The sequence below is a fragment of the Cricetulus griseus genome, chromosome 2 (genome assembly GCF_003668045.3).
Source record: "Cricetulus griseus strain 17A/GY chromosome 2, alternate assembly CriGri-PICRH-1.0, whole genome shotgun sequence".
Classification (NCBI taxonomy): domain Eukaryota; kingdom Metazoa; phylum Chordata; class Mammalia; order Rodentia; family Cricetidae; genus Cricetulus; species Cricetulus griseus.
Window position 1 is genome coordinate 372,916,919 of NC_048595.1, and position 16,091 is coordinate 372,933,009.

Genomic DNA, 16,091 nt, shown 5'->3' on the forward strand with positions numbered 1-16,091 from the left:
AATGGCTAAATGTAACTACAGATGTCTAGCTCTGGCTTTCCTCCCTTTTCTTGGTACTTTTTTTGTTGTTTTTATTTCATGTGCATATTTGTCTGTGTGAGGGTCCTGGACCCCTAGAGCTGGAGTTACAGACAGTTGTTAGCTTCCATTTGGGTGCTGGGAATTAAAAGGTCCTTAGCAGCCAGTGCTCTTAACCACTGAGCCATCTCTCCAGCCTCATTTTTCTTTGTTCTTGTTAACAAAAAATTGTGCCTCCATTCAAGGTCATGGATATTCAGACCTCTTGATTAGCTCTCTGACCATTAGGGACAGGTATTGTGCTGTAAAATTCCAAGCAAACAATAGCTTATTGATTAAGATTTCCAAATTCCTAAGGTTTTAGAGGTCTACTCCGGTGAACAGAAACTGACTTAGAGATGTATGCCTAACCACTTAGGTCTTTGCTACTTGTGTTCAATGTTGGGTCCCAGGAGCACGCAAACAAATGAGGAACAGACCACCAAAGTCTCGGAACCAGAAAGCAAACTTTATTCCAATCACCACGGGGCATAAAAAACTTCCAGCTTACTAGGGCCACAGGTCAGAGTTGGGGCTTCTGACAGTGTGACAAAGAGAGTAGAGGCATGTAGGACAGTTAAAAGTTAAGGGAATGCAATGCAGGGGTCCCACAAAGCAATAGTTAGAGGCTAAGCTTTGCCCACCATAATTGCCTAGCTGGAAGCTGCCCAGATGGGAGGCAGGAAGCAATTGTTAAAAGTTTTTTTGTCTGGCTGGGCATTGGTGGCGAACTCCTTTAATTTAATCCCAGCACTTGGGAGGCAGAGGCAGGTGGATCTCTGAGTTCCAGGCCAGCCTGGTCTAAAGAGCCTGTTCCAGGACAGTCTCCAAAACAATACAGAGAAACTCTGAAAACAAAAAAAAGAAGAAAGAAAGAAAGAAAGAAAGAAAGAAAGAAAGAAAGAAAGAAAGGAAAAAGAAAATAAAAAAGAAAAGAAAAGAAAAAAGTTTTTCCCTCTGTGTACCGTAGCTGCCAGAATATCTGCTCTTAAGGCAGAAAGCAATTGTTAAAAGCTAACACTGGCTATCAGCTTCAATTTCCCCAAAATGTGTTTAGGCTTTCAATTTTATATTCTGGGCTCTTCATTCAACACCAAGCTTCTGAAAAGTTTTAGTTAAAAAAAAAAGTTTTGGTAAGTAAGATATATTTGATAAATAAGGTTTATAAATGTCTTAGGCCTATTCGGGCTAAGAGAAACTGACTTAAAGATACAGGTCCCTATGCAGAACTCAGTGTCTTCATCCCCTGTACCCAGTGGCACTAACAACCCAGCTCCAAAAGGAGTACTGGCAACATAAATTACACAGCTCTGGACTTCCAGCCCCTCTCACCGAGCCCTCACCACAAGCCATCCACATCATCTGTCACATCGAATGAGAAAGTAGAATATGTCCAAGTAGATAAAGAAAAGACCCAGGCCCTACAAAAGACTATACAGGAATGGACAAAGATGTGGCAGTCCTCAAGACTCTCCAAAGAGGCCAAGCTATGGTAAGGATGGCCATCCCTCCCACACCTCCTCTCCTTTGTGAGTTTTGTTGTGTATGTTCTATTATGTATGGTGTGGCCACACGTGTGTGTGTGTGTGTGTGTGTGTGTGTGTGTGTGTGTGTGTGTGTGTGAAGTGTGATCATAAATGTGTGGCTGTAAACAAAAGAATGCTATTGTATTGTCTTTAAATCATTTAATTGCTGGGGAAGGAGCAACAGTTGTTAAAATACAGGTTACTTAGGAGGGGAATTTCTGCTTTTGTTTCCATGGAGGGTGGAAGGGCTGTGGATTCCTTCCAGACTGGTGTGGTTTCATGGGGCAAGACCCCCTGAAGCAGTAGTCCAGGTGATCTGAATATTTGTTTTCATTTAAATTTGGTTGGTTAGAAATGGTAGTGGTCGAGGCAAGCGTTTTTGGTGCACGCCTTTAATCCCAGCACTCGGGAGGCAGAAGCAGGTGGATCTCTGTGAGTTGGAGACCAGCCTGGTCTACAAGAGCTAGTTCCAGGACAGTCTCCAAAGCCACAGAGAAACCCTGTCTCAAAAGAAAGAAAGAAAGAAAGAAAGGAAGGAAGGAAGGAAGGAAGGAAGGAAGGAAGGAAGGAAGGGTGGGTAGTGGTCACAGTCAATCACTTTTTAAAGGAAAAGGGAGGAATATGATAAAGAAATGATACTTTGTATTGGCATGGATCCTCATTTGTTGATACTTTGTATTGGAATGGATCTTCATTTGTTGGTATTAGTTAGGTTTTCTAGATATATATTCCTCAAACTCCTCAAAGACCAACAGAATATGTGGCATTTAAATGGTTTAGGGTTTTTCTTGACAGTGAGACACAAATGCTCCTGGCACACCAATTATGTCTGAGAGGAAGATGGGCATCAAAGAAACTCATTATAGAGTTTGTCTTTGACATGACAAGACTAGCCATTTGGGCAAGAGGCTACTCTTGCCTGAACTGTTTGACTGTTGCTTTATAAACTGAACATGCAGGACCCACAGGAAAGTAACTACTGAAACAAGATGGACAGTCCTAAAGGGTTCCTGCTTCATGAAAGAGTCTGCCAGACATTCTACAGGACACAGAAAAAAAAGTGACAGACAAACTGCCAAGGCAGGTGGACAGTTTAGAATTTCCTGCTTTGCTGAGAAGTCTGCTAGACACATTGTGGCCTGTAGGCTAAAAATGGATGCCCCAACATTACCAAGAAACTTTGGGTAACTGTCTAGGAAGCAAGATGTCTCTCTCTCTCTCTCTCTCTCTCTCTCTATATATATATATATATATATATATATATATATATATTCCTTCTATGGTCTTTGATGGAGTTGAAGATAGTTATTATAGTAATGTACTAAGATAGAAAGGTTGAAATCTTATAGTTCTTACTTGATAACTGTTTTGTTATATATAAAGAGGGGGGAGATGTTGGGACCCAGCCCCCCACGGGGTCTCTAAGAGTTGTTTTCCAGCATAACCACAGGTACCTCCTGTTTTCCTGACCTCACCCCACTAGCATCAATATCCTGTTGTGAACCCTTCACCTGGGGTTTTGTAAGTTTGTATATAAGGCTGCTCCACAATAAAGGTGAGAGACATTCTCTCAGAAAAGGACCAGGCATCTTGTCATTCATCCAAATCTCCAGGCTTTTGCCTGATACTCACACTTAGTTGGTGGCCAAGAGCAGCCACAGTCTTCGGGCCTATTACACACTGATCAACCATGTGTAGGGGAAGGGGTCCCAGAACCTCATATAAGTGACTCTGGGTTGACTAGCCCTTTTGCCTTGGAAAAGCTTAGGAAGTTTCACTAAACTGGGTGAGATGGAACCTGCTCTGCACACACAAATACCCTCCCCACCCCCAGAGGCCCAGCTGGAGTCAAATCAAGCTGGGTAACTTTCTGAGTGGACAAACCAAATGTGCCCCCATTTTCTAACCCAACAAACCCACCTGAGGCTTTTTCCACTACTTCACACTGGAGGTTCTGCATCAGCATCTGAGTGCAGAGGCCAGCATCCCCAGGGCTTTCTAGCCTGAAACCCCTGCTCAGTGCAGCACAGATATGATCAGGGAAGGCTACTAGATTAATATCTCTCCCGGGAATTTCCATGGGTGGGAGTGGGGACCCTCTCACTTTAACAGCAGGGATCACAAGTGCCTGGTGTGATGGCTGAAGAAATTCCACTTTGTGCTTGGCATCCAATTTGGTACCTAATAGCTGTTGGTATCTGACTCACGTTTCTGAAAGATAAGGTCTACCCAGCCCTGACTCCTTGACCCCCACCTCCCCATTTGCTTGCTGTCATATGACTTACTGCTGGTTTGGCTTCTGTAATGGGTTTGTGTAGACATTTAAGGACTATTTTGAAGTCACCTTGACTATCTAATCTAATCTTGGCAGAACAAGACAGCTCCCTTTAAAAGCCCTTCTTAAACTGTGCCCGATTCTGGACAGCACATCTCTGATTTGGGTTAGACACTGTAACCCTGCTAGCAGCCTTAAAATTTTTTGCTTGGCGGAGCAGTGGTGGTGCACGCCTTTAATCCCAGCCTTGGGAAGGCAGAGGCAGGAGGATCGATTTGAGTTCGAAGCCAGCCTGGTCCAGTCCGGTCTACAGAGCAAGTTTCACGACTGCCAGGATTTGTTACACAGAGAAACTCTGTCTTAAAACAACAACAACAATTTTTTTTTGCTTAATTATAATTTGAATTAAGTCTGGAGGTCTTCTTCCGTGGTCTCGAACTCCTTAACAACTGGCAGTAGTTCAGTGACGACAGACAGCAGCTTCCTCCCTCCAGATGAGGACGCAGACAAAGTCTGCAAGACAGTGTAAGGTCAGCTGTAGCCTGTAGCAACGTGTGTGGTCCTGGTTGGGGCCAATTCCAATAACGCTGTGACATCCTCCGCAGCCCAATACCCGGGCTCTGACGCCTCTGCCTCGAGCGAGGAGACTAGGGTCTCTGCCCGGCTTTTCGGCTGGTTTGAAAACAGACTCTCCAGACGGATCTTTGTTGGACCATAAGGCGGAGACCCTCCGTGGGGAAGCTACGCTGCATCAAGGCGTTGAGCGCCCAGAGGCCACAGAGGCGTGGTCCTCCGGGGTCCAGAGCGTCCCGCAACCGGGTGGGCGGGGCCTCCTGGAGGCGGAGCACTTCCGGCCGACACGCGGGCGGTCTTCTCCCGCTTGCAAGGTGAGTGATCGCCCCTCCCAGTGGGTCCAACCCGGACCCTTCGGTTCCTCTGCCGGGTTGTCTGCTTTCTTCCCCTGCGGAGACTTCGGTCAGCCCTGACCCCGGGCCTTTGAGTGGTTTCAACCTGGGGATCCCCGCAGGGTGGCACCAAGGCGTCCGCCCCGCGCCTGCACCCAGCGCCTTCACCTTCCCCCGGCGGGTGCTGCTGCTCCTCACCCCATGTGCGTTCTCTGTCATCCTTTCTGCCCTTATCACTGTGAAAGAAAACCAGTCCCTCTCTATGGGCTCCTTTCGTTTATGGCAAACCAAGTTAAGGAAAAATCTTCTCCCCCTTTTTTAAAAATTTTCTCGAGTCATGTAGCTCAGGCTGGCCTCGAACTTGCTGTGTACCCAAGAATGCCCTCGAACTTCTTGTTTCTGTTGCCTTCACCTCCCAAGTGTTGGAATTAGAGGCATGCTCCTCCTCCACACCCGGTTTTTGTGGTGCTGGGGATTGATCATAAGGCTCTGGGCTTCAGGCGTGCTAAACAAGTATTCAACCAACCGAGCCTCATCGCCAGCCTGGAAAGTGCCTTTGACAAACATACTCACATATATACATTTGTGGATGGTTCTGTGGGAAACCTGGGCTTGGGGATTGCAGCCTCAGAATCTTTGGAATCTGAGGAAAAGTTTTCCCTCTGGAAATGCATCCCTTATTTTCATGAAGTCGCCCCTTTAAAAATTAGATTTAGAGTTCTCGTGCCTCACACTCACAGAGCCAGAGCCCTAGCTGTGGTGCAGGAGCGTTCTCTGGAAGCACACACATGCTCTTCTCTGCAGGCTATGTTGGGAAGAACATTTAGGATGCTCTATTGAGAAGAGCTGTGGGGCCACTCTGCCTTGCTGGTGGTGCTGCAGGACAGATGAGGGCTTTGCACTGAATAAGTATGCAGGCCCCTTGTACCATGGACCCTGCAACTCCCCAAGACTTCACCTGCCTTTTCTTGGCAACCTTCTCTTGCTAAGTAGAAAAGCTAAGCTTCACCTAGGGTTGCTCGGAAGCTGGCATGGTGCTCTTCAACAACATTCTCCATTCCCTTATCTACCTTGGTTTTCATTTTCCTTGGGTCTCAGGTGCACACTCCTTGAGATGGCAACCTTAGAGGACACTGAGGAGTCCACTCCTGGCTTGTCACCCAGCAGTCTCTCATCACCAGGGCCAGCTGGGGACCATCACCATGTGGCACAGCTGCACCTCCATGGGCACCCTCACGGTATTTGCTCCACACTACTATGTCCCTATGCCCCTCCTCTACCCCATGAATCTGGTCTGAGCTGTCTTGGCCAACTGAGGAAGGGAGGGGGCACTTGGGTAGCTCATTCAGCACTGGGGCCTCCGGAAAAAGCCCTGAGGCAGTTATGGAAGGCAGCCATGGTTGAGGCCATGCTCTTAATTCCCTGGGGAACAGCTCCCTGGATGTTTCTTGAAAATGTCCTCAGAATGGGCCCTGTTCTAGGAAGATGAGATCTCTGACACTTTGTCCCAATCCAGGAAGAGGCAGCAAGCACTGTTGCCTGGCTAATTTGGGTCTGCTTGCCTCATGACTTGCAGGGTTAGAGCTGCCAGCCTTGCTTCACTCCGATAGGTTTGGCCTCATCAGTCAACTGGCCAAAGTATAAGGGGTCCTGGCCCTGCCATCCCATTGAGCACACTTCAGATCTCAGCTGTCATGCAGTCCAGAGGGTTCATCCCTGAGGCCCATAGGAAGCAGGAAGCCTCACTGCTCTCATGAGGTAGTGCCAGTGAGGACAAGATCCCACATGGGGACCAGCTCTCCCTGCATGTCTAGAATTCTGGTGGCTGATGCAGAGAACCTGAGGTTTATGGAGGGCAGCTGTGCTCTGTGCCAGGCTCTCTCAGGAGATGCTAAAGTCCAGCTTATAGATGAACACTCACAGATAAGGACAGAGATCTCACTTCCCTAGGATCCACAGTGGTCAACCCAAGACCAGACAGGAGCCCCAAGCCCTATCCTGTTTGCTGCCTGGCTCCAGGACCCTTCTGCTTGCCCCTAGAACAAGTCTTGGACAGGGCCTTACAGCACTGTGCTGTTCCTGGTGGGCCTGTGAACAACAGGGACACAAAGGGGCAAAAGTGGTCTTGGGGCTAAGGTATGGTTGTTGGTGGAAGAGATTTTTATACCAAGTCATAGTGGAGCTTGGGAAGGCCCTGAGGGTCTGCAGGTAGGTGAGGGTGTGGCCATCACCCCTTTCACAGATATACAGGGAATAGGTGACATCTATTCCTGCTTCCTAGCTACCAGCAAGGGCAGGGCTTTCTCAGAGCCCAAGCTCAGTTCTGCTGCTGCTTCAGATGTGCTTGAAGGCCCACGGTTTCCATTTCTGTTGAAGTAGGGGATCTCATAGTATTGCCCAGGCTAGCCTTAAACTTGAGGCCTCCCTGCCTCAGTCTCCTGAGTCTCTGGTAATACCCCTCTAGGCGCATTCCAGATTCCTTACCACAGAAGACCCCAGTGTTCTGAAACCTATCGGCAGTTCTCCTGCCAGGACTTCTGGGAACCTTGGGCTCCCAAAGAGGTCCATCCAGGTCCCAGCAACCTGTAGAGTCACGTTTGCACAGTCATTTCAGGGTTCCTTTCCTTTAGGAGTAATGTGAGGTGAGAAGAACAGGGAAAGCATAAGGAAAGGATACCCAAGGGTCCCTATGTCAGGGTCCTATAGGAAAGGCTCCTAGCCACAGTCCACCCTGGCTAACCTCCGAGCAGGAGACCTGGTGAGGCTGTAGGGGATAAAGCAGTCCTTCTGGGACCTCTCTGATCTTTCTGGCACAGATCAGGAGCCATGGCTGTCTTATGGTGCTGAGAACTGAGAAGATGGGGCCTTGGGGCAGCTGTGGGGCTGAGTGCAGTGAGCACTGATAGGTGGGAAGAAAGGCAGACCAGAGTCAGCCAGGACATCAGCCAGCTTGGGATGAGCACAGGAGCTGTCTGGGCAGCTTGTCCCTGCCTAAGGAACTCAGGGGAAATGGAGTTCCCAACGCCAGGCCCTCAGCAGGGCTCCCTCAATGAGGAAGCAGGGCGTTGATACCACATTGGCCTGATCTTCTCTTTTGGGGCGTAAGGCGATGGTGGGTAGGTGAGGGGTATACTGTGTGTGAGGGTCTTGGCCCCAGAGCCTTGGAGTCCTACTCTAAGTTCAGGAAAGAGGGAAGGGTCAGGGACACTGCCCTCTGGAGGGTAGGGCATGAGCCTTGGTCCCCTACTTCCAGGCTCCCCCAGTTCCAGTCCTGAGATGCCTTCCCAGGCAGCAGACCTGGACCTCCAAGACACAGAGGAAGTGAAGGTCAGCAGAGACACCTGGCCTGGTGAGTGAGCAGCCCCTGTCCCATTCTAGGCAGCCTTGGGAGCCCCCAACTGGAGCTAACACTCAGCACTTCACTGGATCTGCTGAGAGCCAGGGCCATCCTTCCTGGGACTCTGCTTAAGCCTAGCTGCCAGTTCTGTCTACCCACGAGGCTAGGTGGGCATGGTGCTGAGGCCATGCCAGCCCCTGTGGAACTGTGGGTCGGTTCCATAGGGAACGGTGACTCCTAGGATCATCCAGATCCCATCCCTTTGGCAGAGCAGGCCTCAGGCACCTTTGTCACCTGACATTAGTGGGCTACGATGAGTGTCTTCCCAGCCATCTCAGCCTAAAGGGATACTTTTGAGAGCTAAGTTCCAGGTCCTTGCTAGCCCTTAATAGCAACCTTCTCCCAGATAAGAGAGGCATCACAGGTCCAGTGAACCACCAGTGAGGCTCCTGGCCAGGCTCAGGGCCTCCATCTGGTGTGGGAGGGGGCAGCTGCTCCTGACACCATCTAAGTCTTCTGGCCCACTCCCATCCCCCACCACACACACACACACACACACACACACACACACACACACACACACACACACACACACACACACACGAGGCTGGGAGCCATCTGCCATTTCTCCTTTCAGACTCTGAGTGGGAGCCCAAGAAGACTCCAACTTCTCTCAATTCCCACAGTCCTGAAGGTGGGCTGGCCTCAGATGGAAGGCCACCGAGGGGCCTCTTGAAGAGTCTTCCCAGCATCTCTAAGTGTGGAGACAGCTTTGGCCAAGAATGTACCTTGGAGCATCCAGCAGGCCTATCTCCAGGGACCATGCCCTGCTCTCAGAAGAGGGACACTTGGCACATGGGACTCTTGCCACAGGGAGCCCAAGGGACTGAGGACAGCGCCAAGAAGGCTGCTGAGCGGGGCAGTAATTTGGGTCACAGCTGCCAACAAACCGGCCAACAGGGCACCAAGCCACACCGCTGCGAAGCCTGTGGTAAGAGCTTCAAGTATAACTCTCTGCTACTGAAGCACCAGCGCATCCACACGGGGGAGAAGCCTTACGCCTGTCACGAGTGCGGCAAGCGCTTCGGCAGTTGGTGGGGCTCAATGCAGCACCAGCGCATCCACACGGGCGAGAAGCCCTATGAGTGCGGCCAGTGTGGCCAGGCCTTCAGCCACAGCTCACACTTCACACAGCACCTGCGCATCCACAATGGCGAGAAACCTTACAAGTGTGGCGAGTGCGGTCATGCCTTCAGCCAGAGCTCCAACCTGGTGCGCCACCAGCGGCTGCACACGGGGGAGAAGCCGTATGTCTGCAGCCAGTGCGGCAAGGCCTTCATCTGGAGCTCCGTGCTCATCGAACACCAGCGCATTCACACGGGTGAGAAGCCCTACAAGTGCGAAGATTGCGGCAAGGCCTTCCGAGGCAGATCACACTTCTTCCGCCACCTAAGGACTCACACGGGTGAGAAGCCCTTCGCCTGTGGCACCTGCGGCAAGGCCTTTGGCCAGAGCTCTCAGCTCATCCAGCACCAGCGGGTGCATTACCGCGAGGAGCGCACACCCCAATAAATTGTGTGGGTGAACCTGGCTACTCCCGGGTGGCATGCAGACGGTTTACAGGTTCATGGCAGGACATGGCCCATGTCCAAGTATGATGGTTAAAGAAACTGTTTCGTGCTAACCATCCATCTTGGTACCCACTAGCTATTTGTCTCTGACTCCAGTCCCTGGAGGATAAGTTCCCAATAACTCAGTGATCCCCCCACCCGGAAATGCACAGCCATGCCCATCTCCTTGTTAAGCTATGACTGTTGGCTTCTGTAACCTGCATATGCAGCCATTCAAGGACTATTTTGAGTTCTCCTTGGCTACATAATCTTGGCAGAGCAGAACAGCACGTGGCTTGTTTGTGCAGCTACTCAAGGACTTCTTAGGGGTTTTGCCTTTAAAAATCCTTCCCTCTTCCCTTCGCACAGCAGTCTCTAGTTTGGCTCAGAGATTGCTGTCTGCTAGCAGGTTTATTAAATGTAACTCGTTATAATCTGGACTCAGTCTGTGGTCTTTTCCTGGGTCAGGGGGGTCTTGAACTCCATAACATTTGGTGGCTCATCCAGGATCCCTGGGATACCCCAGACTCAGGGCTGGGGGTTTTAGGTAGGCCAAAGCCTGGAGAGCCAGGGACCAAGGCTGCCACAAACTAGAGTCTCTAGTTGGGACAGACCCTAGGTGGGGTAAGTACATTGTGGACTTGGAGGCCTAGGGGAAACTGAGACTGTGACCACTGAAAGTTTGTAAACAAAAAAAGTGAAAATTGCCAGCCAACACACATTGGAAACCCAGACCGATTAGTGAGTTGTTCTGTTCTGGAAGATCCGACGTCTGGGGAGACATAGGGGAGATCAGACATAATCATGGACCCAGTCTCCAGGGACAGAATGGGAGATGTCATCCTGTACCCCTGGTCCTGGTCCTGAATGAAGATGGCCACCACATGTCTGTTTCTCTAGTTTCCACTGACTGCTTGGAAGTCATGTCTTGTGATGTTGTTTGGTGGCTCTGTGTTTCCTGGTGTGCTATGAGTTTTGTTGCAGACATGGGAAACTGACCCTCGAAGATGTGTTCTCCCTCCACACAGGTTCTTCCTTCTGGAGCTCTTTCCCAGCTCCATTCAGGGGCTTGGCTCTGTCTCTTGCTCGGCTTCATTGCCCCTCCCCTTGGCTAACCACTTGCCTTTCTTCATGTCGCCCCAGGAACTGCCTGCTCTCTAAGTCCCTCAGGTTCACCAGGCACTTCTCTATGCCTTGTTTGCTATTCTTTTCCCCACGCCCTCCTGTCTTCCATCCTTTTCCCTTGGCTCTGTTTCTGAAGGGTCTTTGTTTTCCTGCTTGCTCTATCTCTAGCTGGCTCCTGTCTCTGAGCATGGAGTCCTGCCACCTCCTCTCTCGGCCATGCCCACCCCCCATGCACAGTGCAGCTCCTACAGGCACCATAAGCCCCTATCCTGCCACCTGCTGCCTGCTGTGCCAGTAGCCCACACCCAGAATGTCTTATCTCTGAGCTGTCTTTGTTCTCTGTTCGTACTGGTCACACTGGATTCAATTTTGCAGAGATTCAGGTGTCTTTGGGGTATGGATAATATTGAAGTATTGTTTCCTGCTGTTCTACTTTATTAAAAAACTGACTCTGGAGTTGGGTTATGGCCCTCCTCGACTGACCCAAGCATGCCCCTTTAAAAGTTTTCTCCAAAATCTCTGTCTTGGGACACACAGGTCTCCTGCCTGTGGCAGGGAAAGGAAAAACAAACATCCAGGAGAAGACACTTGGTGTTTAAAACAGCTAAAAAGTGACTATTCCAAGAGGGATTACTTCTGCTTGTCTCACTCTCCTTTTCTTGCTTTTACTTAACTCTCTCAGGCTTTTGCTAAAATATAGGTTTATAAGACTATAAAATATAAGATTTATAAGACTGTTATATAAACTTTCTGTGCCTTAAGATTTGTAAGCTTATTCGATATGGTTAAAAATCTATAAAGAAAACAAAAGCAACCTGATGCCACCATTTTCTGTTTTTATAGTTTTCTATTTAAAGGCTTCTAGGTTACAGATACTTAAACTATTCTGCAACCTGATGACTTTATGAAAAGATACTTATGAAGCTTTTCAGGTTGTCTGCCTCCATCTGTAGACACACACACACTGGTTATAAAGTCAAATCAAACCTTCTGTCTAAAACCTCTCACTAGTAACTCCACAGATGCCTCCTTTTGGGGGAGTTTTCAAGACAGTTTCTCTGTGGCTTTGGAGGCTTTCCTGGAACTAGCTCTTGTAGACCAGGCTAGCTCAAAATCACAGAGATCCACCTGCCTCTGCCCCCCAACCCCAGTGCTGGGATTAAAGGCATGCACCACCACCCCCCCCCCAGCTCAGAGCTGGACTAGTTAAAACTTAATATTAAAGGTGTGGTTGGTGGTGCAATCCTTTAATCCCAATACTGGGTCTGGTCTACAGAGGGAGTTCCAGGACAGCCAGGGCTACACAGAGAAACCCTGTCAAAAAAAAAAAAAAAAGTTAATATTTCTTCAAAAAGGAAAAAAGACCAGGTCATTGGACCCTCACCTGAGCATCCAATCACTACTCCCTCCTAATTGTATGCAATTAGGTCCTAAATTGCATGAGGCCTCTAGGTTTGCTCGGAAAGCTATATATAGACTAAAAACTAAGATTAAGGATGGGGCCCACCTATGAAGCAATGGAAAAGCTGTTAAATATGTTGGGTATTGTCTAACACCCCCTTAGGAAAAATTCTTAAAATAAATGGTATTTATTTGTTATTGTTAGGTTTCATTTAAAATTTTTAATAAAAAAGATTATATAAGAATTGGGATGACTAAATGTAATTACAGATGTCTAGCTCTTACTTCTACCTTCTTCCCCTTTTCTTGGTTCTTGTTACCAAAAAAGAAAAAAAAAAAAAAAAAAAGAACCTCCATTCAAGGTCATGGATGGATAGTCAGAGCTTTTGATAAGATATAAACGTTCTTTCTCTCATGGCCTGAAAAGACCTTTTCGGGGGTGGGTGGAGCATGTAAGATTCCAAGCAAAAAAATTACTCAATGATTAATATTTTTAAATTCCTAAGGTTATAAAAGGTCTACTCAGGTTAATCTATGCCTAGCCTCCTTGTCTTTGCTAACTTTGTTAAGCTTTTGGCTGTTTGGATAAATTGAGTCATACAAAAAAATGTGATATAAAAAGACAAAAAAGGAAAAGTAAGACTTCCAGTCTCTCTGTGGACTGTATTTATGGTTTAAAGTTTTATTTTGATTCTAAAGAATTTTCAATTAAATCTTCAATTCAAAATTTTAAGGCTAAAATTTAACAAGGATAAAACTATAAAATCTTGTAAAATACTGCTAACTTGTAAACTGTTGAATTAAGACATGAAAGTTACTGGTCAGTCACCTTATAAATGATCAAATTTTTCAATGTGCTCAAAACTCTACTTGTAGTCATGCTAACTGCAAATGTAATTCATTTACAGAGACAGTTTTTCAATCTTCTGTATATGTTTTCAAGGTTAAGCCTAAAGTAAGTAGCTAAAAAAAAAATCAGGTATACTGAATATACTAGATGATGACCTCAAGCTCCTCAGAGATCTGCTAAATATAGCATTTAAAATGTTTTATAAGTCAATTTCTGTGAATTCGAGGCCAAATTCTGTGAATTCGAGGTCTACAAAGTTACACAGAGAAACCCTGTCTTGAAAAACCAAAAAGAAAAAGAAAGTTTAAATAAACTGTGAGGGTCTAAGAGATTAATGTAAGGGATGAAACGGTCTAAGGGTATGGAAGCTTAAATTTTGAGGTCTGAGGAAGTGATTTAAGGGATGCAAATGCAAATTGTAAAAGTCTAAAAATTAAAAGTTTCAGATTCCTTTCTTGTTTGCTATATGCCATTTTTATACTAAGATGTAACTTCAGAGATTCAGAGTTTTAAATTTCCCCTGATTGCCTTCTAAAAATGTTCATGCCTTTTAACCTAAAGCCATAGCCTTGAAAGATTTTAGTTTGCTGAGAGAAAAAGTTTTGAAAGATTTTAGTTCACAGAGAGAAAAAGTTTCCACAGGCCCTGGCCCATTTCAAGGAAGTTGGCCGAACCCCAGGCACATCCTATGGTTTACATGGGGGCGATCGCCAAGACAACCCTCTTTGGGTCACACCTGGCTGGCCAAAAGACAATCAAGGGCTTTCCAGGGTACATTCTGTGGTTTTTTCCTTTGTAGAAAAGCAGGTTACACCTGGGTGACCACTCTAACATGAGATCATACTTTGTAATCAATCACTTTGTGCCCCTTGCCTGTATGCTGATCTGCGTTTTTTTCCTATATAAGGAGCCTGTAACCCTTGCTGGGGTGTGCAGCTTTCCCGATATTGCTGACACCCAAATGTGCATTCGTTCAATAAACCCTCTTGCTTTTGCAGCTCTTGGTCTGGTTTCTGAGTCTCGGGGGCTCCTCGGGATCCTGAGGCCTTTAGGGGTCTGGGGGTCTTTCAGCCTTTTACTATAACACCAAAATGTAAATCTGTTACAGCTTATTGGGGTGTAGAAACTTTTCACTCGGGAGTTCAGCAGTTTTAACATTAATCAGTAGAGTCTGATAAAGTATTAATCTAGCTCTGGTAAGCACTGACTACTGTCATCATAGTAACAAGCTCAATTTTTTAAATGTCCTTTGGTTGTTTTTTAAGTATAGACTCAGCGTTTCTCATTGTGCTGAAAACACCGAGGTCCAATCTACACACATCCAGCCTTCCGGACAGAGGATAGAGTGTTCAAGCCCAGTACTCAGGAGCCAGAGGCAGGCAGATCTAGACAGCAAGCTTCAAGACAGCTAGGGCTACACAGAGAAACCAAACCAAACCAAACCAGAGTTACTTAAGATGGGAGCTAGGATCTGATAGAATGGCTGATGCTTGGAATCTTCAGCTCAGGTTCCATTCCAATCCCTGCCCTCATGATGCCAAGCAGCAGGCTCCTCCCCTGGAGTTGCCTCAGTCTAGACTCTGCCCCTGAGAAAGCCCGCCTTTGGTGGCTCCACTCCTGGAGGGCAGTAAAAGCCCCCCATCCCCTCCTTGTGGTTTCCTTTTCCCTTGGGGCCACCCAGGAATGCTTTACTCAGATTAAACCTGGATTTATTAATTTGGCTTGATTGGTTTATTACATCAGTGGGCGGTTTCCAATAGCTGGGGATTCAAAACTTATCAGCTTACTTGAGGGTCACCCAATTTTACCTTGGTGTTTGTTTTCTCTGCCTTGCTGCTTCTTGCATTCTAATGCTCATTTGTAAATATCAGTGTCAAACACTGTACCAGAGAACCTAAATCTCAATTCCTCATCTCATGCTAACGGAGCCATTAGGGACTGTGATGGCTAAAGAAACTCCATTTTGTGCTTAAGCATCCATCTTGGTACCCACTAGCCATGTGTCTCTGACTCCAGTCCCTGGAGGATAAGTTCCCAATGATAAGGTCCCAACTCAGTGACCCCCACCTGGAAATGCACAGCCGTGACCATCTCTTTGTTATGCTATGGCTGTTGGCTTCTATAACCTGCATATGCAGCCATTTAAGGACTAATTTGAGTTCTCCCTGGCTACCTAATCTTGGTAGAGCAGAATTGCACCCTGCTTGTTTGTGTAGACACTCAAGGTCTTCTTAGGGCTTTCTCTTTAAAACCTTCCCTCGGCCCCTTGGCTCAGCAGTCTCTAGTTTGGCTCAGGGATTGCTGTCCTGCTAGCAGGTTCAATAAAATTAAACTAATTATAATCTGGATGGAGTCTGTGACCTTTTCCTGGGGTCTCAAACTCCATAACACAAGGTCCTGGCCTGAGAGTCCTTGGAGCTAGGCCCTGAAACTGAAGGGACCAGCTCTCCATTTCGGCAGCCATGACAGTAACATGTGTTCTATGACCTTGTCTTAGTCACTAGAGGTTAGGTGCCTGCCTCGTGACAAGGAACCAATCAGAAGTTAGCTGGTAGTGCTATGCTTTATGAATCTGGGTGTGCTTTACCGATAAGCGCACAGCAATGACGCAGAAAGCATAGCAACCACCCTGGGAGGGCCTATGAGCCATAACAACCAGTTGACCAATCAACACAGGGCAAGCCCTCCAAGCCTGGAGGCACAACAATCCTGAACCTGTGCATACCCCTAGACACTCCCCTTATGCTGATCTATAAAGATCTGTACGGATCGGCTTCGAACTGTCTTTACTAGCCATCTGCCATGGTGGGTGGGTCAAAGGCCCGAGCTAACATGGGGTTAGCTCGTTAAACTGCAATAAAGCCTCATGCAATTTGCATCAAACTTTCGCCTCCATTCTGTGATTGGGGTGGCCTCGGTCCTGGGCTAAGATCCTGGAAGCCTGCGCTTTTCAAGGGTCTTACAAAACTAAGGAGTGGCCAAGTCTGCCTACAGCCAGAATACCA

General features: G+C 47.5%; 1 protein-coding gene across 1 annotated transcript; it reads left to right on the forward strand.

The window, feature by feature from the left end:
- Nucleotides 1-4,613: 4,613 nt before the first annotated feature.
- LOC100758024 (zinc finger protein GLI4) lies at nucleotides 4,614-12,170 on the forward strand. Its single transcript, XM_027403880.2, has 4 exons — nucleotides 4,614-4,745; nucleotides 5,862-6,001; nucleotides 8,017-8,112; nucleotides 8,738-12,170. The coding sequence occupies exons 2-4, from the start codon at nucleotides 5,878-5,880 to the stop codon at nucleotides 9,670-9,672; spliced, it is 1,155 nt and encodes a 384-aa protein (XP_027259681.1). The 5' UTR covers nucleotides 4,614-4,745; nucleotides 5,862-5,877; the 3' UTR covers nucleotides 9,673-12,170.
- Nucleotides 12,171-16,091: the final 3,921 nt, after the last annotated feature.